General features: G+C 45.4%; 1 protein-coding gene across 7 annotated transcripts in view; it reads left to right on the top strand.

Moving 5' to 3' along the window:
- LOC128684504 (ATP-binding cassette sub-family C member 12) overlaps positions 1–24,135 on the top strand; it is a 359,115-nt gene that overhangs the window by 227,183 nt on the left and 107,797 nt on the right. For 2 of the 7 annotated variants that reach the window (XM_070096809.1, XM_070096800.1), the window contains exon 2: positions 10,291–10,553. The exons of the other annotated variants lie outside the window; for them this stretch is intronic. In XM_070096809.1, the coding sequence (XP_069952910.1) occupies positions 10,518–10,553 (36 nt within the window). In that variant the 5' untranslated portion in view covers positions 10,291–10,517. The remainder of the gene's footprint in view (positions 1–10,290; positions 10,554–24,135) is intronic. 7 annotated transcript variants of the gene reach the window in all.

Raw genomic sequence — 24,135 nt, 5'->3', positions numbered from 1 at the left:
TCGTTTGGTTATATTTCATTTTGTACTTTGCTTCAGTTTTCCTTCCTTCAATTGTATTTTAGCAGATTAGTTGAAAATTTTTCCTCATATCACTCCCCTTTTTTGTGAATCACTGAGAAAGTCTTGATTCACACCACTTCGTAGTTTTGTTGTGCTCTCGATGTAGGCTACACTGCTACATGTTCTAGTATCAACTACGAAGGCTGATTCAGGGTTGTGATTCGTATTATTATCGCTGGCATATAATATAATATAATCTTCACTTCTACAAGTACAAGATCCAATATGTACAGACCATAGCTGACATCAATCTGCTCACTTTTCCAGTTATTCCTTCTGGTTGCAGTTGGTTATTCAGTATATCCTCACTTCTCTGTTATTATTTTTTTTTGAGGTAGTTCTTAAGTTTCTCAGCGCCTCTAGTTAAGTTCAGGACCTATTTTCTTTAAAGTCAAGATGGGTTTAGTAGTAAAATTACCGACTCTATGATAGGTAAAACCTTCGTCATGGTGTTACGGCTTGACAAAGCTCCTGGAGAGCGAAACGTTGCCACAGTAAAATGTCACATTAATTGCACTTGTGTCCTTTTACCTAACAAGTTGGATTAAGTTATGTGTTGGGTCACGTTCAATAAATGTACAAAAATCGTATATTTACCGCTAATAATCAAATATAAAAAGAGGGCCGCGATGCGTCTGGCAACGAGACATTAAATATTCAACATTACTATTTAAACGCATCACAGTAATCACATCATATACCTGGCAAATATTCTCAATGAATTTAATATTTCTGGTGGTATAAAAACCCTTTGAACTCATCAAAGGTATATCCAAAATATAGGTTCCTTATCAACATTCCAAAAGCTATTATTTTATTAATTTATTTTACACTCGCAGTGTGCTGCTACTCTACTCTCTCTGGTAGTTACGTAGTGGGAAAAAATTCTCTGTTGGTGTCTGTCTTGTTTGCTCTGTTGGTGTTTGTTGTGGCTGCTGTTTTGGTGTGTGGTTGTTGTGCTGGTGTGTTCTCACCTATATGTGGTTGTAGGGGCTGATTCACAGCTCCTGGACCCGCCTCTTTGCTGGTTGTTACTAGGTCCATTCTCTCCCGGTTCCAAGAGCCTTATCGTTCCTCTTGGGTTTCGTATGTGTGTGTGTGTGTGTGTGTGTGTGTGTGTGTGTGTGTGTGTGTGTGTACTCACCTAATTGTACTCACCTAATTGTGGTTGCAGGGGTCGAGACTCAGCTCCTGGCCCCGCCTCTTTACTGCTAGGTCTTCTCTCTGCTGCCTGAGCTTTGTCAAACCTCGTCTTAAAGCTATGTATGGCTCCTGCCTCCACTACATCACTTGCTAGACTATTTCACTTCCTGACAACTGTGAACCAATGTGAACCAGCGATTATTTGGTACAGCTAAAAGCGGGTAGTTAATGATAGACGTCTTCGGAGGTTTCTTTGTTTATTTGCTAAGTCGTGGTGGGTACACAGGCTTGTGTGTTGTGCCCATGGCCCGGGAAGGCCATCCCACGAGAGGAGAGAGCTACTAGGCCTTGTGTCTTCCTGCTAGGCCTCTGTGTGAGTGTGAGAGTGTGGGACCAGCTTCCCACAGACTTGGACAGGCCCAGAGGGCAGCACCTTAGTGGCGCGAAATATGAACTGAGCTGGCAGACAGCATGGGCTGTCTGTACAGACAGTATAGGCTGTCTACATACGCTCGGCCACCTGCCATATGGTCGTCCCGACCATGTCTGGCGGTAAAAAAAAAACTCGGTCTCTCTCTCGTAGGAACAGGGCACAGAACACAAAATAAAAACATATATATACATATGGACATGGAAAAAATAACTTCCTACAGGGAGGGAAGAAAAAAGCATGTGGGGTGTGCTAAGCATTGTGGTCATAGACAGTGAGCGTCGATGGGCATTACTGCACACCTTCCTGCGTCTGGACAGATACTGCAACATAGGAGACATGGCTGCGGCTGAGCTGTGACGTAACAGGGTACTGTCTCCTCTGGAACGGTGAAGCAGTAGCAGTCATCGTAGGAGTCACTGCAGGTTTTCACTCAGCTTGGGGCACGACATGCTGGTGCCCTCGAGTGAGGCGTCGACAAAACTCGGCAACTGGGCAGGACTTCTGGCAAGCGACTCAGGAGGACACTTCTCGACTGGTACGTCTCGACTGGTACTGTCGCTGGGCTGTCACTGCGGGCGAACGTGGAGCGAGTTGTGGAGCGAGTCGTGGCAGAGACGACTGGGCAAAACATCTGAGAGTTGTAACATCATACACCAGACTGCAGTGAGAGAGCTAGCAGTCGAAGTGACATCTTCTTTGTGCAGGCTGCTCACTGAAGCTTGTGACACGAGGCTGACACAGCGCCTGCCGACAGGGCTAACTGCGGCTTGACGAGTGTCATTCTCTCGGCAGTTGGAGTTACAACAGAGGTTAGTCTAAGCGTCCCCAGACTTGTTTCTCTACATATAACTGCATTCTGAAGGTCTGGAGGCGAAGTGAAACAAATCTCAATGGGAATCGTAGCAGGTACGATTCTGCAGAACATCACGAGCGACGAGCATAAGAGCTTTCTGTACAAGGGGGCTCATATGCTCAGGGGCTGACTGATATCAGCTGTCAAACACACTGGTCACATCGGGTGACTTAGCACAGTGGTGCTACTCAGGTCTGGCTCAGACCTCACTGGACACATGGAAACTACTCACACCCGCGGTACATGCGGTAGAACATGGCTTAAACTAGCAAATGATGCTTTTCTGTGCACAAAACTGACACTAAGCCATACACTAACATGTAAGAACACTGACTGAGAGGAATTAATTAACACACGACATATATCTTCTCTCAATCTTCTCGACAATACTGAAATAATTACTAGAAACACTCGATATGACATCATGTGATGCCAGGCGTGATGTTGCGAGGTGATATCAGCAGCACTGTGATGTCAGCAGACATCTCGAGGTGATGTCAGGCAGACATCGTGACGTCATAAAGTCGGGCAGCATCGTCGGTGGCGTCAATGTGATGCGGGCAGCAGACCACAGTATGAGGCCTGGGACATCTGGTAACTCACGTGGCTTGTAGATCCACGTGACATCGCCCACACCCAACGTGGCGTCGTGATCCATGTGGCGTCGTGATCTACATGGCTTGCTGATCCGCGTAGCTTCAAGTGGCCTCAGGCACTTGGATACACTGCTCTGGCAATGAATTCATATGGAAAACAGCAGAAAACACAGCAGAGAGAGTGAGTAGTGGTGAGTGTATGGTAGTGTGGTGGCGAGGAGCGTGGGTGAGTGTATGGTGAGGGAGCATCTGGCCACTTCCTCCTCCTCCCACCCACAAACACAGGTAAACACACTGCACGCAGAAATCACCACAAAACTCACCTCTGGCTTGCTGAAACAGCTGTGCTGAGCTGAACAACAACAGCAACATACAAGTGACGCTGAACATGTGACTTGAGAAACAGCGTGGGACGCTGTAGCATGGGGTCACTGGGACGCCACTTACAATTCTCGACGCTGTAGCATGGGGTCACTTACAATTCTCGAAGAAATTCGGCAAATTTCGGCTAGATCCTGCTTGTACCTGTGTCTGGATGCTTAAACATGCAGACACGACGTCAGGATAACTCGTTGAGAGACGGATGCTTCCTGTATAGGGTGACAAAGTGAAGATGACTTCATACCTTTTCCTTCCTCTCTCCGGGCAAACACAACTGCTGCGACCACAGCTTCCCACCAATGTGAACCAATGTGAACCAGCGATTATTTGGTAGAGCTGAAAGCGGGTGGTTAATGATAGACGTCTTCGGAGGCTTCTTTGTTTATTTGCAAAGTCGTGGTGGGTACACAGGCTTGTGTGTTGTGCCCATGGCCCGGGAAGGCCATCCCACGTGAGGAGAGAGCTACTAGGCCTTGTGTCTTCCTGCTAGGCCGCTGTGTGAGTGTGAGAGTATGGGACCAGCTTCCCACAGACTTGGATAGGCCCAGAGGGCAGCACCTTAGTGGCGCAAAATATGAACTGAGCTGGCAGACAGCATGGGCTGTCTGTGCAGACAGTACAGGCTGTCTGTGCAGACAGTACAGGCTATCTGTGCAGACAGTACAGGCTGTCTACACAACTCTATGACTGAAGAAATACTTCCTAACATCAATTTGGCTCGTCTGAGTCTTCAGCTTCCAATTATGACCCCTTGTTTCTGTGTCCCCTCTCTGGAACATCCTGTCTCTATCTACCTAATCTATTCAATGCAGTATTTTGTATGTCGTTATCATGTCTTCCCCGATCCCCCTGTCCTCCAGGGTCGTCAGGCCGATTTCTCTCAACCTTTCTTCGTAGGATATTTCCTTGAGCTCCGGAACTAACCTTGTTGCAAACCTTTGCACTTTCTCTAATTTCTTGACGTGTCTGACCAGGTGTGGGTTCCAAACTGGTGCTGCATACTCCAGTATGGGCCTAACGTACACAGTGTATAGTGTCTTGAAAAATTCCTTACTATGGTAACGGAACGCTATTCTCAGGTTTGCCAGGCTGGTTGATGTGTGCCGGTTGATGTGTGTGTGTGTGTGTGTGTGTGTGTGTGTGTGTGTGTGTGTGTGTGTGTGTGTGTGTGTGTGTGTGTGTGTGTGTGTGTGTGTGTGTAGAGTGTGTGTGTGTGTGTGTGTGTGTGTGTGTGTGTGTGTGTGTGTGTGTGTGTGTGTAGAGTGTGTGTGTGTGTGTGTGTGTGTGTGTGTGTGTGTGTGTGTGTGTGTAGTGTGCTTGCTTATTGGTGTGTGTTTATTGTACTTTCTCTGAGCGGGTGTGTAAATTTTTTTGTTTGTGCTGTATTACTGTTTGTTTATTGCATTGCTTTGGTGCATGTTTGGCGTGCTTGCTGTCTTCGTGTGCTATTTTTGTGCTTGCTGTGTTGGAATACGTGTTTCCCGTGCTGGTGTTGTGTTGATGTGTGTTTGATATGTTTGTGTCGTCTTGGTGTGTGTGTGTATTTACCTAATTGTGATTGCAGGCGTCAAGTCACAGCTCCTGGCCCCGCCTCTTCGCTGGTCATTTTGTGTGACCACACACACACATTCACACTGTGTGCGTGTGTGTGTGTGTGTGTGTGTGTGTGTGTGTGTGTGTGTGTGTGTGTGTGTGTGTGTGCGTGTGTGTGTGTGTACGTGTGTGTGCATGCATTGTGTCCGTGCTATTTCGAGGTAAGCGCAAAAGAGGGCGGGGTACCCAACTGTTACACTTGTACCTGTTCTGTTAAGTTTTTGATTTGACGTGAGTAGTTATTTTACCTATCTTTTGACGCTGCTGGAGGCGTGCCTAAAGTAATCTCCTGCATCTGAGAGATAAAACCAGTATCCTTGATGCTGCTGGCGTGCCTAATCTCCTGCCTCTGAGAAATAAAAGCCAGTATCCTGCCGGAAAGGTAAACACTAGGGATTATCTCTAATCCCACACCTGTCCTTGCCTCGAGTTTCTCTTGCTAGACGCTCGGTTTCTAATGATGAAGGTCTGGTTTCTTCACCTTAAGACCCGTTACCTCTGTGGTTTATGCATCCAACAACCTGTTTCTTTTCTTTTAGCGCAAGGTCCGGTATTTTACTGGTTTATACGCTCCAGCTTCAGTACTGGTTACTTCAGTGGCTTGCGTTCTACGACCTGTTTCTTGTACTTTAGTTGGTGGATGCTGCAGCGGTTTCTTTCTGCCTGAGAATAAGCGGACATAATTGGCAGTTTCTTTGACAAATCAGCCTAGTTGACCAGACGAGCCTGGCCCATGGCCGGACTCTGGGAGTAGCAAAACTCTCGGAACTCATCAAAGGTACATCAAAGGTAAGGTATACCATATAGTGTTAATAACCGAAGAAAGCCCAAGACAGCCAAACAGGGTGGCTTCTTTCCCTTGGGGGTTATATTTTCTAGGTCCTTCCCAAGGATGCGACCCACAACAGTCAACCAATTCCTAGATATCCATTTACTCCTAGGTAACAGGGACAACAGGTGCTAAGAAACTCGATCGAAATTCTACTCAACGGGGATTAGATTTAGATTTTGCTGCTGAAGCAGCTAGAGTATTGTACATCCTATTTCCACCCCATGGACGGTAACCCAAGAGGATATGGATACACAAAAGGCCTAGGAACTAGGCCCCAAAAGAGTTAACAGGCTTATATATTTTTTTTATTATCACACTGGCCGATTCCCACCAAGGCAGGGTGGCCCGAAAAAGAAAAACTTTCACCATCATTCACTCCATCACTGTCTTGCCAGAAGGGTGCTTTACACTACAGTTTTTAAACTGCAACATTAACACCCCTCCTTATATATATATATATATATATATATATATATATATATATATATATATATATATATATATATATATATGCAAGGAATTCGCGAGAGCATGCGAAATATACACAAACACTGATCTCTGGCTGAAGGAGACTCGAACCTACGAACCTTAGGACAAGGTACGCAGTGCTTTACCAATCTACCCACACTGGACCAATACCTTGGCGTGTAGCATGCGCTACACGTTTGATCCAAGGCAGCCAGCTTTCAGGGAGAAGGCTTACAGCTTTTCATCTCATCCCCTGCATGCATCAGCCTTACTAGAGATTTGAACAATGCAAGGAATTCGCGAGAGCATGCGAAATATACACAAACACTGATCTCTGGCTGAAGGAGACTCGAACCTACGAACCTTAGGACAAGGTACGCAGTGCTTTACCAATCTACCCACACTGGACCAATACATATATATACCAATATATATATACTGTGATCATATTGCATATATATATATATATATATATATATATATATATATATATATATATATATATATATATATATATATATATATATATATATATATATATATATATATATATATATATATATATATATATAAACATATAGGTTATTATGCGTCTATTTTCATATTTCTCAGTAAGTCGACAATGAAGCACATAAACAACAGAACAGGTGGTTTATGAATCCATGGCCTGGAGGTTTACGATTCACTCACCATGGGTTCAAACCTCACCTGTTCCGTGGTTTGTTTACAATCGTGTTATTACGACTGTGTGCATAATGAAGCACAGTGTTCACGATAGTGACCATAAGGTTGGCCATATACTTTCTGTTTAGCTAGGTCCTTTATCTGCGTGTCTGCCACACTGTCAGAAGTCCTTGTAACCAAGCCTAAACATGGTTAGTACATCAGCCAGCTAGTACTTGTAACTAAGCCTAAACCTGGCTACTACATTAGCCAGGAAGTTCACAATTCAAGTTTCTCCATAAGTTTACTTATGTACGTTCATGCTGTCATAGTAAGTGATAGATCTATTCAGGCTTCTAAATGCATTTCTACGACATTAACCTTCATCACTTTTCTCTCTCCTAATATTATTCCTAATGCTTGATACAGACATACCAAAGTTATATTCTACATTTTCTTTAATGTTATATTCTGTGGCTAACTTAACAACTTTATCATGTAGGTGTAAGTCAGTGTATGATGGAATCCATACGAAAATGTACATTAATTCATTTCTTTTATTTTGGAGTACCCTGGCCATTTTGTGAGCTTAATGCCTCCCCCTTTCACTGCGATACGAGGTCCACTAGCCACGCTAAATACCGTATTACGCTGCTTATTAGACGCATTTTCTCCATAAATGTCTCCAAAAACCACCCTGCGTCCTATAAACTGAACGTCAGTGACGGGAGCTATAAGTTTGGGGTGTGCGGTGTGCTGCAGCTCTCCCAGTTACGTCCGATGCCGAACCATTGAAACTAAAGCAAGTCTTGACTTAAGAAATCGTAATGACACGATTGCAAATAAACCATACCCCCGGCCGGGATTGAACCCGCGGTCATAGAGTCTCAAAACTCCAGCCCGTCGCGTTAGCCACTAGACCAGCTAGCCACAATAAGATTCATCCAACTAGGTATATTTCTACACCATAGGAAGGTTAGCACAGGCACCTCTGTGACCACAAATGCAAGTTTTTACAGACGAATCTCCAGCTAGCGTGGCCGTGACGAACTCTAGCTCAAGTCCCTTCACTGCCGTCAACATGACGACGGGCTGGAGTTTTGAGACTCTATGACCGCGGGTTCAATCCCGGCCGGGGGTATGGTTTATTTGCAATCGTGTCATTACGATTTCTTAAGTCATGTTGACGGCAGTGAAGGGACTTGAGCTAGAGTTCGTCACGGCCACGCTAGCTGGAGATTCGTCTGTAAAAACTTGCATTTGTGGTCACAGAGGTGCCTGTGCTAACCTTCCTATGGTGTAGAAATATACCTAGTTGGATAAATCTTATTGTGGCTAGCTGGTCTAGTGGCTAACGCGACGGGCTGGAGTTTTGAGACTCTATGACCGCGGGTTCAATCCCAGCCGGGGGTATGGTTTAAAGCAAGTCTTATAAGCCGCGCCTTATAAGCCGCGAAATACGGTAGTTATTAAGGGCCGAACTAGCAGAAAGCCGAGCCGGGTTAGTTCTGAAGAAACTCTTTGTATCTTACACTTCTCAGAGAATTTCACCATAACCAAGCTCAAGTGAATGATAAGAGCACACCGGCTCCTCATATGACTTTCTCAGCTGTAAACGAGAGAGGACCGGATGTAACATGGCTGCTGCAGGGATAGTGACTGACCGTGAGAATGATAGTGTGAGGGGTGATGGTGGTGCTGTGATGACGATGGTTGTTATTATAGTGCTTGTGATAGTTGTGCTCTTATGACAGTTATGAAGGTGCTGTAATGTTGATAATGTTGGTGTTCTTAAGGTGATAGTAATGTTACTGTAATAGTGAGAGTCATGGTGGCAGTACTGGAAATTAAGGACACCAACAAGCCCTCCCCCCCCCAAAAAAAAAAAGACCAGCAGCAAAAAAATCATGGACGCTATATACAAGACGATACAATACAAACAAAGGAAAACAAAAATCACCTACCACTAATTACTAGGAACTTCAGTGCAAACAAACACAGACAAACAATATCAACTACCACGCAATAATATAATGTAAAACAAACACACTTTATAAAAATCGAAGCAAACAAACAGACAAAATACGATAATGCGATTAAACAAAAACACGACTTAAAAAAAAAAAGCCGTCAAGCAGACAAAACACACGGCGCATGCGCACCAGACTGACCGGAAACAACAAAATGTCACCAGACTTCTAAAATAGAAAGACTCGTGACCTCAACATGGCCAGGCCCCGTGACTGACAGTCTGATCATCCCCACTGTTAGTGTTTGCAGCTTGCTTTACGTACTACAGGCCAGTTGATCAAGCATGTTTTACGGGAATGTGTCAAGTTCTCTGGGATGCAATTTAAGAGAATTTTTAGTAATCCACAATAACCCGCACATAGGCGAGAGAAGTTTTATGACGGCGTTTCGGTCCTACTTGCATCATTTATAAGTCACAAGTCGGACCGAAATGTCGTCATAAGATCTTTCCATGTGCGGGTAATTTGTGTATCGTTCGAGTCATGGTATTGTGCCTTTTTCTTCTATGTTTTAGTAATCCCTGGTAAGGAATATCTGAAGGGAGAATGTTGAAGAGCCTTGGAACTTCTATACTTGGAACTTTTATACTTGGAAAAAGAAACGTTTTGCTCAAGTCACAAGCAGTTTGTAACTTAATAAACCCCACTGTTATAATTATGACCATATTTTGTAAAGGGGTGGAGGGGAGAGCCAGTGAAAGGCCTCGGTCAGAGGACCAAAAACTCCAGCTGTGGGCCTTCATATGACTAAGACCCTCGTCAGGAAACACTTGTCCTGTTACCTGACGAACCCTGCCTCAGTGCGTGTGTTTCTGTACGATCTACGCATCCTTATTGATTTCCTCGGCCACTGGTTATACAGATTATGTTAGGTTAACGTTATGTTAAAGTTATCCTAAATTTGCGTTAACAGAAAATTAGCAAAAAGTACAAACTATTAGATAAACAGGATAATACTAGCTCTTTGTAACTCAAGCCAGGTGAACACAGTACCTAAAGGATGTTGTCGGGGGTCAACGCCCCCGTGGCCCAGTTCCAGACCTGACAAAGGTGAATAACATGAGAAGAACTCCCCGCTGTATGCGTGCTCCTTCATTATTTAGTTCATCATTCTTATCAGCAATATCTCCCACATTTCTTCCTTGTGATGAGTCTCTTTCTTTTGGGTGTTGCAAATCTTCTCCCAAAATGTGATAATATCGCAAATTAATTAAAAACTAATTGAATTTATCGCTCAGATAATATCGACAAGTGTTTACATTTACCCGTGTAAACGGAAAAGGGAAATATTTGGAATACCCTGAACTGTTTTCAAGTGAGAAGTTTATCAAGTGTGTGAGTGAACAGTGATTAATAAAAACAGTGCGTTGACCGGGTGTGCAGCCATTTGGGCGTGCGTGGGCGTGCAGGAGAAAGGACCGTAATAAGATAGCCGAGGAAGGAGTTGAGGCTGCCGGCGGCCATCATGGAGTACAACATCATGGACCTACTGGAGGGGAAGGTAATGTTTATGTCCCATGGGAGCCTCACTGTCTGCTCTTTAAACATCTGCCATTCTCTCAGCTGAAATAGTTATCTACATATCTAGTGAATGTTCTGTCTGCTTATCTGACGCGATCATGTGCGTCTGTCTGCCTAGGGTTCTTCGTGCACTGCTTGAACCCCAATAAATGTGTCCTTAGAATTTCGAAACGTCTGTCAGTCTGTATTAAGACATCTGTCAGTCTGTTAGTATCGAGACATCTGTCAGTCTGTAAATATTACTTCTTCTTCAAGGCTGAGGGACTGACCACCTCATACCCACCTCTCCACCGCTTACACTGTCTCCAATAACTCACATCACTATATACATGACCAGAGAAGCCTGCCGAGAAAGCGAAACGTTTCAACAGTATAGATACCCAACTCTTCCACATGTGTCTTACTTATCTCTCAGTAACTTGTTTCCGTAACTTGTTTTCTCTGTTAGTGTTAATTTCATCCTGTAGTTTTTATTAAGATTCTTAATTCATCAATAAATCTAACATTTTTTCCATGATCTATTTTCCTCACGTATTTCGTATCTTCCTAGCATATTTCTCCTTTTCCTATCATATTTAGCGTTTTCCTAACACATTTCGCATTTCCTAACATATTTCGCATTTTCCTAACACATTTCGCATTTCCTAACATATTTCGCATTTTCCTAACATATTTCGCATTTTCCTAATATATTTCGCATTTTCCTAACATATTTCGCATTAAAATCACTCGTATAAGGTAAGCAAAATACAAAAGCATTTTATTTACATTAACTTACGTAAATTTATACACCAATGGCAGGAAAACATGGCGGTGTTGTGCTGATGTTTGACTTCACAGACATTTTTTGTAATTAACATATTTAGGTACACGGATACTATTTACCCAAAACCTGAGTATCGCCAGCAGGTACTGGAGTTTCTTACACACAGGACTGGAGTATTTTCTTGCTCTAGACATTACATTCGAGCAGGTACTGGAGGTTCTTACAGACGGGACTTGACATTCCAGCGGGTACTGAAGGTTCTTATACACTAGACTGACGTTCCAGCAGGTACTGGAGTTTCTTACATGCAGGACTGAAGTATTTTCTTGCTCTGGACATGACATTCCAGCAGGTACTGGAGGTTCTTACACACGGGACTGACATTCCAGCAGGTACTGGAGGTTCTTATACATGGGACTGACATTCCAGCAGGTACTGGAGGTTCTTATACACGGGCCTGACATTCCAGCAGGTACTGGAGGTTCTTACACATGGGACTGACATTCCAGCAGGTACTGGAAGTTCTTATACACGGGCCTGACATTCCAGCAGGTACTGGAGGTTCTTGCACATGGGACTGACATTCCAGCAGGTACTGGAGGTTCTTATACACGGGCCTGACATTCCAGCAGGTACTGGAGGTTCTTGCACATGGGACTGACATTCCAGCAGGTACTGGAGGTTCTTATACACGGGCCTGACATTCCAGCAGGTACTGGAATTTCCTAATACATATTTGATCCTCGATGCGACCCGCAACAGTGGGCTAACACACAAACACCTGTTTTACTGCTAGGCAAGCAGAGGCAGCAGGTGTTTAAGGAAACTGACAGATATTTTTCTCCTTGCCAGGGAGTCGAACCCCTGTCCTTGCGACTGTGAGACGAGCACTCTCATCAGTGAGTATCCCCTTTTTTCAAGGGGGATGCCTTGTTGAAGGGCTCTTGATCCAAGAAATAGGAATCCTCTTCCTCTTCCTTGGATCAAACCTGATTATCAGCCATTATATAAGAAATATATGTCCCCCGCGGACTTAGCACTTCCCCACGATAATAATAATAATAATAATAATAATAATAATAATAATAATAATAATAATAATAATAATAATACCAATGTGTCATGGTATGGGTGTGTTTAGGAAATTAGAGGTGTGGGCGTTGGTGTGGGTGTGGGTGCTGATGTGGGTGCTGGTGTGGGTGCTGGTGTGGGTGCTGTGAGGGTGCTGGTGTGGGTGCTGGTGTGGGTGCTGGTGTGGGTGCTGGTGTGGGTGTTTGAGAAAGTTGGCTTTATCTCTGCGATGCATCAACACTATTCAATGTCCATAGACTGGAGAACTGCACTTGGAGGCTTGAGATGCAGGGGGAGATAATGGAACAAAGAGAGAGAAAGAGAGAGAGAGAGAGAGAATGAGAATGTGAAGTTAGAAAAAAAAGACAGAGAAAGAAGACATATATATATATATATATATATATATATATATATATATATATATATATATATATATATATATATATATATATATATATATATATTTATATATATATATATATATATATATATATATATATATATATATATATATATATATATATATATATATATATATATATATATATATGGGGAGGCGAAAAAGAACACAAGAGGTGGAGAAGAGGAAGAGAAGGCAAGAAAAGGGTGAGATGAATAGTGAAGGAGACTGCAAAAGAGGAACGAAAAAAATGTAAAGAAGAGATAGAGGGAAGCAGAGATAGGGACGAGAGAGAGAGAGAGAGAGAGAGAGAGAGAGAGAGAGAGAGAGAGAGAGAGAGAGAGAGAGAGAGAGAGAGAGAGAGAGAGAGAGAGAGAGAGAGAGAGAGAGAGAGAGACGCCTAGGTATCGATTTACAAACTCAGCAGAAAGAGAGGGAGTATAGCAGAGTTTACGGGTAGGGGAAGTCCCCTTACACTAGTAGGGGTGACCCCCCTTAGTGTGGTAGTGTTAGTCCCCTTGTTGTGGTAGTTTTAGTCCCCTTACTGTGGTAGTGTTACTCCCCTTACTGTGGTAGTGTTAGTCCCCTTACTGTGGTAGGGTTAGTCCCCTTACTGTGGTAGTGTTAGTCCCTTTGCTGTGGTAGTTTTAGTCCTCCTACTGTGGTAATGTTAGTCCCCTTACTGTGGTAATGCTAGTCCCCTTACTGTCGCAGTGTTAGTCCCCTTACTGTGGCAGTGTTAGTCCCCTTACTATGGTAGTGCTAATCCCCTTACTGTGGTAATGTTAATCCCCTTACTGTGGAAGTGCTAGTCCCTTTACTGTGGTAATGTTAGTCCCCTTACTGTGGCACTGTTAGTCCCCTTACTGTGGTAATGTTAGTGCCCTTACTGTGGTAGTGTTACTCCACTTGCTGTGGTAATGTTAGTCCCCTTACTATTGTAGTGTTAGTCCCCTTACTGTGGTAATGTTACTTCCCTTACTATGGTAATGTTAGTCCCCTTACTATGGTAGTGTTAGTCCCCTTACTGTGATGGTGTTAGTCCCCTTACTGTGAAAGTGTTAGTCAACCTACTTTGACAGTCACCATACTGCGGTAATGGTAGTCCCCTTACTGTGGTAATGTTAGTCCCCTTTCCGTGGTAGTGTAAGTCACCATACTGTGGTAGTGTTAGTACCCTTGCTGTGGTAATGTTAGTCCCCTTATTGTGGTAGTGTTAGTCCCCTTACTGTGGCAGTATTAGCCCCCATACTGTGGTAGTGTTAGTCCTCTTACTGTGGCAGTGTTAGTCCCCTTACTGTGGTAGTGTTAGCCCCCTTACTGTGGTAGCGTTAGTCACCTTGCTGCGGTAATGTTAGTCCCCTTACTGTGGTAGTGTTAGTTCCCTTACTGTGGTAGTGTTAGTCCCCTTACAGTGAAAGTGTTAGTCAACCTACTGAGATAGTCACCATACTATGGTAATGGTAGACCCCTTACTGTGGTAGTGTTAGTCACCATACTGTGGTAATGTTAGTCCCCTTACTGTGGTAGTGTTAGTCCCCTTACTGTGGCAGTGTTAGTCCCCTTACTGTGGTAGTGTTAGTCCCCTTACTGTGGTAGTGTTAGTCCCTTTGCTGTGGTAATGTTAGTCCTTTTACTGTGGTAGTGTTAGACCCCTTGCTGTGGCAATGTTAGTCCCCTTACTATGGTAGTGTTAGTCCCCTTACTCTGGTAGTGTTATTCCCCTTACTATGGTAGTGTTAGTCCCCTTACTGTGGTAGTGTTAGTCCCTTTGCTGTGGTAATGTTAGTTCACTTACTGTGGTAGTGTTAGTCCCCTTACTGTGGCAGTGTTAGTCCCCTTACTGTAGTTGTGTTAGTCCCCTTACTATGGTAATGTTAGTCCCCTTACTCTGGTAGTGTTAGTCCCCATATTGTGGTAGTGTTAGTCCCCTTACTGTGGTAGTGTTAGTCCCCTGACTGTGGTAATGTTAGTCTCCTTTCTATGGTAGTGTCAGTCCCCTTGCTGTGGTAGTGTTAGACCCCTTGCTGTGGTAATGTTAGTCCCCTTACTATGGTAGTGTTAGTCCCCTTAGTGTGATAGTGTTAGTCCCCTTACTGTGAAAGTGTTAGTCAACCTACTGTGATAGTCACCATACTGTGGTAATGGTAGTCCCCTTACTGTGGTAATGGTAATCCCCTTACTGTGGTAATGTTAGTCCCCTTACTGTGGTAATGGTGGTCCCCTTACTGTGGTAATGGTAATCCCCTTACTGTGGTAATGTTAGTCCACTTACTGTGGTAGTGCTAGTCCCCTTACTGTGGTAATGTTAGTCCCCTTACTGTGGCAGTGTTAGTCTCCTTACTGTGGTAGTGTTAGCCCCCCTTACTGTGGTAGCGTTAGTCCCCTTGCTGCGGTAATGTTAGTCCCCTTGCTGTGGTAGTGTTAGTTCCCTTACTGTGGTAGTGTTAGTCCCCTTACAGTGAAAGTGTTAGTCAACATACTGAGATAGTCACCATACTATTGTAATGGTAGATCCCTTACTGTGGTAGTGTTAGTCACCATACTGTGGTAATGTTAGTCCCCTTACTGTGGTAGTGTTAGTCCCCTTACTGTGGCAGTGTTAGTCCCTTTGCTGTGGTAATGTTAGTCCCCTTACTGTGGTAGTGTTAGACCCCTTGCTGTGGTAATGTTAGTCCCCTTACTATGGTAGTGCTAGTCCCCTTACTCTGGTAGTGTTAGTCCCCTTACTATTGTTGTGTTAGTCCTCTTTCTGTGGTAGTGTTAGTCCCTTTGTTGTGGTAATGTTAGTTCACTTACTGTGGTAGTGTTAGTCCCCTTACTGTGGCAGTGTTAGTCCCCTTACTGTGGCAGTGTTAGTCCCCTTACTGTGGTAATGTTAGTCCCCTTACTCTCGTAGTGTTAGTCCCCTTATTGTGGTAGTGTTAGTCCCCTTAATGTGGTAGTGTTACTCCACTTGCTGTGGTAATGTTAGTCCCCTTACTCTTGTAGTGTTAGTCCCCTTACTGTGGTAATGTTACTTCCCTTACTATGGTAATGTTAGTCCCCTTACTATGGTAGTGTTAGTCCCCTTACTGTGATGGTGTTAGTCCCTTTACTGTGAAAGTGTTAGTCAACCTACTTTGACAGTCACCATACTGCGGTAATGGTAGTCCCCTTACTGTGGTAATGTTAGTCCCTATTCCGTGGTAGTGTAAGTCACCATACTGTGGTAGTGTTAGTACCCTTGCTGTGGCAGTATTAGTCCCCATACTGTGGTAGTGTTAGTCCCCTTACTGTGGCAGTGTTAGTCCCCTTACTGTGGTAGTGTTAGCCCCCTTACTGTGGTAGCGTTAGTCCCCTTGCTGCGGTAATGTTAGTCCCCTTGCTGTGGTAGTGTTAGTTCCCTTACTGTGGTAGTGTTAGTCCCCTTACTGTGGTAGTGTTAGTCCCCTTACTGTGGTAGTGTTAGTCCCCTTACTGTGGCATTGTTAGTTTCCTTACTGTGGTAGTGTTTATCCCCTTACTGTGGCACTGTTAATCCCCTTTCTGTGGTAATGTTAGTCCCCTTACTATGGTAGTGTCAGTCCCCTTACTGTGATAGTGTTAGACCCCTTGCTGTGGTAATGTTAGTCCCCTTACTGTGGTAGTGTTAGTCCCCTTAGTGTGATAGTGTTAGTCCCCTTACTGTGAAAGTGTTAGTCAACCTACTATGATAGTCACCATACTGTGGTAATGGTAGTCCCCTTACTGTGGTAATGGTAATCCCCTTACTCTGATAATGTTAGTCCCCTTACTGTGGTAGTGCTAGTCCCCTTACTGTGGTAGTGTTAGTCCCCTTTCTGTGGTAGTTTTAGACCCTTTACTGTGAAAGTGATAGTCAACGTACTGTGATATTCACCATACTGTGGTAATGGTAGTCCCCATACTGTGGTAATGTTAATCCCCTTACTGTGGTAATGTTAGTCCCCTTACTGTGGTAGTGTTAGTCCCCTTAGTGTGGTAGTGTTAGTCCCCTTACTGTAGTAGTGTTAGTCCCCTTACTGTGGTAGTGTTAATCACCATACTGTAGCAGTGTTAGTTACCATACTGTGATAGTGTTAGTCACCTTACTGTGATAGTAGCCATACTGTGATAGTCACCATACTGTGGTAGTGTTAGTCACCATACTGTGATAGTCACCATACTGTGGTAGCGTTAGTCACCATACTGTGGTAATATTAATTACCATACTGTAGTAGTGTTAGTTACTATACTGTGATTGTCACCATGCTGTGGTAGTGTTAGTCACCATACTGTGATAGCCACCATAATGTGGTAGTGTTAGTCACCATACTGTGATAGTCACGATACTGTGATAGTCACCATACTCTGATAGTCACCATATTGTGATAGTCACTATACTGTGGTAGTGTTAGTCACTATACTGTGATAGTCACCATACTGTAGTATATTTCAGTGAGAAATCTACATGCCAGGAACTGTTATCTTACCTCAGGTTAGGTTCCAGGCTACTGCTGTACAGGAGGGTCCCACTTATACAGCATGTTAGGTTCCAGGCTACTGCTGTACAGGAGTGTCCCACTTATACAGCATGTTAGGTTCCAGGCTACTGCTGTACAGGAGGGTCCCACTTATACAGCATGTTAGGTTCCAGGCTACTGCTGTACAGGAGTGTCCCACTTATACAGCATGTTAGGTTCCAGGCTACTGCTGTACAGGAGTGTCCCACTTATACAGCATGTTAGGTTCCAGGCTACTGTTGTACAGGAGTGTCCCACTTATACAGCATGTTAGGTTCCAGGCTACTGCTGTACAGGAGTGTCCCACTTATACAGCATGTTAGGTTCCAGGCTACTGCTGTACAGGAGTGTCCCACTTATACAGCATGTTAGGTTCCAGGCTACTGCTGTACAGGAGGGTCCCACTTATACAGCATGTTAGGTTCCAGGCTACTGCTGTACAGGAGTGTCCCACTTATACAGCATGTTAGGTTCCAGGCTACTGCTGTACAGGAGTGTCCCACTTATACAGCATGTGAGGTTCCAGGCTACTGCTGTACAGGAGTGTCCCACTTATACAGCATGTTAGGTTCCAGGCTACTGCTGTACAGGAGTGTCCCACTTATACAGCATATGAGGTTCCAGGCTACTGCTGTACAGGAGTGTCCCACTTATACAGCATGTTAGGTACCAGGCTACTGCTGTACAGGAGTGTCCCACTTATACAGCATGTTAGGTTCCAGGCTACTGCTGTACAGGAGTGTCCCACTTATACAGCATGTTAGGTTCCAGGCTACTGCTGTACAGGAGTGTCCCACTTATACAGCATGTTAGGTTCCAGGCTACTGCTGTACAGGAGTGTCCCACTTATACAGCATGTTAGGTTCCAGGCTACTGCTGTACAGGAGTGTCCCACTTATACAGCATGTGAGGTTCCAGGCTACTGCTGTACAGGAGTGTCCCACTTATACAGCATGTTAGGTTCCAGGCTACTGCTGTACAGGAGTGTCCCACTTATACAGCATGTTAGGTTCCAGGCTACTGCTGTACAGGAGTGTCCCACTTATACAGCATGTTAGGTTCCAGGCTACTGCTGTACAGGAGTGTCCCACTTATACAGCATGTTAAGTTCCAGGCTACTGCTGTACAGGAGTGTCCCACTTATGCAGCATGTTAGGTTCCAGGCTACTGCTGTACAGGAGTGTCCCACTTATACAGCATATTAGGTTCCAGGCTACTGCTGTACAGGAGTGTCCCACTTATACAACATGTTAAGTTCCAGGCTACTGCTGTACAGGAGTGTCCCACTTATACAGCATGTTAGGTTCCAGGCTACTGCTGTACAGGAGTGTCCCACTTATACAGCATGTTAAGTTCCAGGCTACTGCTGTACAGGAGTGTCCCACTTATACAGCATGTTAAGTTCCAGGCTACTGCTGTACAGGAGTGTCCCACTTATACAGCATGTTAGGTTCCAGGCTACTGCTGTACAGGAGTGTCCCACTTATACAGCATGTTAGGTTCCAGGCTACTGCTGTACAGGAGTGTCCCACTTATACAGCATGTTAGGTTCCAGGCTACTGCTGTACAGGAGTGTCCCACTTATACAGCATGTTAGGTTCCAGGCTACTGCTGTACAGGAGTGTCCCACTTATACAGCATGTGAGGTTCCAGGCTACTGCTGTACAGGAGTGTCCCACTTATACAGCATGTTAGGTACCAGGCTACTGCTGTACAGGAGTGTCCCACTTATACAGCATGTTAGGTTCCAGGCTACTGCTGTACAGGAGTGTCCCACTTATACAGCATGTTAGGTTCCAGGCTACTGCTGTACAGGAGTGTCCCACTTATACAGCATGTTAGGTTCCAGGCTACTGCTGTACAGGAGTGTCCCACTTATACAGCATGTTAGGTTCCAGGCTACTGCTGTACAGGAGTGTCCCACTTATACAGCATGTTAGGTTCCAGGCTACTGCTGTACAGGAGTGTCCCACTTATACAGCATGTTAGGTTCCAGGCTACTGCTGTACAGGAGTGTCCCACTTATACAGCATGTTAGTTTCCAGGCTACTGCTGTACAGGAGTGTCCCACTTATACAGCATGTTAGGTTCCAGGCTACTGCTGTACAGGAGTGTCCCACTTATACAGCATGTTAGGTTCCAGGCTACTGCTGTACAGGAGTGTCCCACTTATACAGCATGTTAGGTTCCAGGCTACTGCTGTACAGGAGGGTCCCACTTATACAGCATGTTAGGTTCCAGGCTACTGCTGTACAGGAGTGTCCCACTTATACAGCATGTTAGGTTCCAGGCTACTGCTGTACAGGTGTGTCCCACTTATACAGCATGTTAGGTACCAGGCTACTGCTGTACAGGAGTGTCCCACTTATACAGCATGTTAGGTTCCAGGCTACTGCTGTACAGGAGTGTCCCACTTATACAGCATGTTAGGTTCCAGGCTACTGCTGTACAGGAGTGTCCCACTTATACAGCATGTTAGGTTCCAGGCTACTGCTGTACAGGAGTGTCCCACTTATACAGCATGTTAGGTTCCAGGCTACTGCTGTACAGGAGGGTCCCACTTATACAGCATGTTAGGTTCCAGGCTACTGCTGTACAGGAGTGTCCCACTTATACAGCATGTTAGGTTCCAGGCTACTGCTGTACAGGAGTGTCCCACTTATACAGCATGTTAGGTTCCAGGCTACTGCTGTACAGGAGTGTCCCACTTATACAGCATGTTAGGTTCCAGGCTACTGCTGTACAGGAGTGTCCCACTTATACAGCATGTTAGGTTCCAGGCTACTGCTGTACAGGAGTGTCCCACTTATACAGCATGTTAGGTTCCAGGCTACTGCTGTACAGGAGTCTCCCACTTATACAGCATGTTAGCTTCCAGGCTACTGCTGTACAGGAGTGTCCCACTTATACAGCATGTTAGGTTCCAGGCTACTGCTGTACAGGAGTGTCCCACTTATACAGCATGTGAGGTTCCAGGCTACTGCTGTACAGGAGTGTCCCACTTATACAGCATGTTAGGTTCCAGGCTACTGCTGTACAGGAGTGTCCCACTTATACAGCATGTTAGGTTCCAGGCTACTGCTGTACAGGAGTGTCCCACTTATACAGCATGTTAGGTTCCAGGCTACTGCTGTACAGGAGTGTCCCACTTATACAGCATGTTAGGTTCCAGGCTACTGCTGTACAGGAGTGTCCCACTTATACAGCATTTTAGGTTCCAGGCTACTGCTGTACAGGAGTGTCCCACTTATACAGCATGTTAGGTTCCAGGCTACTGCTGTACAGGAGTGTCCCACTTATACAGCAAGTTAGGTTCCAGGCTACTGCTGTACAGGAGTGTCCCACTTATACAGCATGTTAAGTTCCAGGCTACTGCTGTACAGGAGTGTCCCACTTATACAGCATGTTAGGTTCCAGGCTACTGCTGTACAGGAGTGTCCCACTTATACAGCATGTTAGGTTCCAGGCTACTGCTGTACAGGAGTGTCCCACTTATACAGCATGTTAGGTTCCAGGCTACTGCTGTACAGGAGTGTCCCACTTATACAGCATGTTAGGTTCCAGGCTACTGCTGTACAGGAGTGTCCCACTTATACAGCATGTTAAGTTCCAGGCTACTGCTGTACAGGAGTGTCCCACTTATACAGCATGTGAGGTTCCAGGCTACTGCTGTACAGGAGTGTCCCACTTATACAGCATGTGAGGTTCCAGGCTAATGCTGTACAGGAGTGTCCCACTTATACAGCATGTTAGGTTCCAGGCTACTGCTGTACAGGAGGGTCCGACTTATACAGCATGTTAGGTTCCAGGCTACTGCTGTACAGGAGTGTCCCACTTATACAGCATGTTAGGTTCCAGGCTACTGCTGTACAAGAGTGTCCCACTTATACAGCATGTTAGGTTCCAGGCTACTGCTGTACAGGAGTGTCCCACTTATACAGCATGTTAGGTTCCAGGCTACTGCTGTACAGGAGTGTCCCACTTATACAGCATGTTAGGTTCCAGGCTACTGCTGTACAGGAGTGTCCCACTTATACAGCATGTGAGGTTCCAGGCTTCTGCTGAACAGGAGTGTCCCACTTATACAGCATGTTAGGTTCCAGGCTACTGCTGTACAGGAGTGTCCCACTTATACAGCATGTGAGGTTCCAGGCTACTGCTGTACAGGAGGGTCCCACTTATACAGCATGTGAGGTTCCAGGCTACTGCTGTACAGGAGGGTCCCACTTATACAGCATGTTAGGTTCCAGGCTACTGCTGTACAGGAGTGTCCCACTTATATAGCATGTTAGGTTCCAGGCTACTGCTGTACAGGAGTGTCCCACTTATACAGCATGTTAGGTTCCAGGCTACTGCTGTACAGGAGTGTCCCACTTATACAGCATGTTAGGTACCAGGCTACTGCTGTACAGGACTGTCCCACTTATACGGCATGTTAGGTTCCAGGCTACTGCTGTACAGGAGTGTCCCACTTATACAGCATGTTAGGTTCCAGGCTACTGCTGTACAGGAGTGTCCCACTTATACAGCATGTTAGGTTCCAGGCTACTGCTGTACAGGATTGTCCCACTTATACAGCATGTTAGGTTCCAGGCTACTGCTGTACAGGAGTGTCCCACTTATGCAGCATGTGAGGTTCCAGGCTACTGCTGTACAGGAGTGTCCCACTTATACAGCATGTTAGGTTCCAGGCTACTGCTGTACAGGAGGGTCCCACTTATACAGCATGTTAGGTTCCAGGCTACTGCTGTACAGGAGGGTCCCACTTATACAGCATGTTAGGTTCTAGGCTACTGCTGTACAGGAGTGTCCCACTTATACAGCATGTTAGGTTCCAGGCTACTGCTGTACAGGAGGGTCCCACTTATACAGCATGTTAGGTTCCAGGCTACTGCTGTACAGGAGGGTCCCACTTATACAGCATGTTAGGTTCCAGGCTACTTCTGTACAGGAGTGTCCCACTTATATAGCATGTTAGGTTCCAGGCTACTGCTGTACAGGAGTCTCCCACTTATACAGCATGTTAGGTTCCAGGCTACTGCTGTACAGGAGTGTCCCACTTATACAGCATGTGAGGTTCCAGGCTACTGCTGTACAGGAGTGTCCCACTTATACAGCATGTTAGGTTCCAGGCTACTGCTGTACAGGAGTGTCCCACTTATACAGCATGTTAAGTTCCAGGCTACTGCTGTACAGGAGTGTCCCACTTATACAGCATGTTAGGTTCCAGGCTACTGCTGTACAGGAGTGTCCCACTTATACAGAATGTTAGGTTCCAGGCTACTGCTGTACAGGAGTGTCCCACTTATACAGCATGTTAGGTTCCAGGCTACTGCTGTACAGGAGTGTCCCAATTATACAGCATGTTAGGTTCCAGGCTACTGCTGTACAGGAGTGTCCCACTTATACAGCATGTGAGGTTCCAGGCTACTGCTGTACAGGAGTGTCCCACTTATACAGCATGTGAGGTTCCAGGCTACTGCTGTACAGGAGTGTCCCACTTATACAGCATGTTAGGTTCCAGGCTACTGCTGTACAGGAGTGTCCCACTTATACAGCATGTTAGGTTCCAGGCTACTGCTGTACAGGAGTGTCCCACTTATACAGCATGTTAGGTTCCAGGCTACTGCTGTACAGGAGTGTCCCACTTATACAGCATGTTAGGTTCCAGGCTACTGCTGTACAGGAGTGTCCCACTTATACAGCATGTTAGGTTCCAGGCTACTGCTGTACATAAGGGTCCCAGTTATACAGCAAGTTAGGTTCCAGGCTACTGCTGTACAGGAGTGTCCCACTTATACAGCATGTTAGGTTCCAGGCTACTGCTGTACAGGAGTGTCCCACTTATACAGCATGTTAGGTTCCAGGCTACTGCTGTACAGGAGTGTCCCACTTATACAGCATGTTAGGTTCCAGGCTACTGCTGTACAGGAGTGTCCCACTTATACAGCATGTTAGGTTCCAGGCTACTGCTGTACATAAGGGTCCCAGTTATACAGCAAGTTAGGTTCCAGGCTACTGCTGTACAGGAGTGTCCCACTTATACAGCATGTTAGGTTCCAGGCTACTGCTGTACAGGAGTGTCCCACTTATACAGCATGTGAGGTTCCAGGCTACTGCTGTACAGGAGTGTCCCACTTATACAGTATGTTAGGTTCCAGGCTACTGCTGTACAGGAGTGTCCCACTTATACAGCATGTTAGGTTCCAGGCTACTGCTGTACAGGAGTGTCCCAATTATACAGCATGTTAGATTCCAGGCTACTGCTGTACAGGAGTGTCCCACTTATACAGCATGTGAGGTTCCAGGCTACTGCTGTACAGGAGTGTCCCACTTATACAGCATGTGAGGTTCCAGGCTACTGCTGTACAGGAGTGTCCCACTTATACAGCATGTTAGGTTCCAGGCTACTGCTGTACAGGAGTGTCCCACTTATACAGCATGTTAGGTTCCAGGCTACTGCTGTACAGGAGTGTCCCACTTATACAGCATGTTAGGTTCCAGGCTACTGCTGTACAGGAGTGTCCCACTTATACAGCATGATAGGTTCCAGGCTACTGCTGTACAGGAGTGTCCCACTTATACAGCATGTTAGGTTCCAGGCTACTGCTGTACATAAGGGTCCCAGTTATACAGCAAGTTAGGTTCCAGGCTACTGCTGTACAGGAGTGTCCCACTTATACAGCATGTTAGGTTCCAGGCTACTGCTGTACAGGAGTGTCCCACTTATACAGCATGTTAGGTTCCAGGCTACTGCTGTACAGGAGTGTCCCACTTATACAGCATGTTAGGTTCCAGGCTACTGCTGTACAGGAGTGTCGCA

Source organism: Cherax quadricarinatus, chromosome 4 (assembly GCF_038502225.1).
Source record: "Cherax quadricarinatus isolate ZL_2023a chromosome 4, ASM3850222v1, whole genome shotgun sequence".
NCBI lineage: Eukaryota > Metazoa > Arthropoda > Malacostraca > Decapoda > Parastacidae > Cherax > Cherax quadricarinatus.
This window is presented reverse-complemented; position numbering and strand designations above follow the sequence as displayed.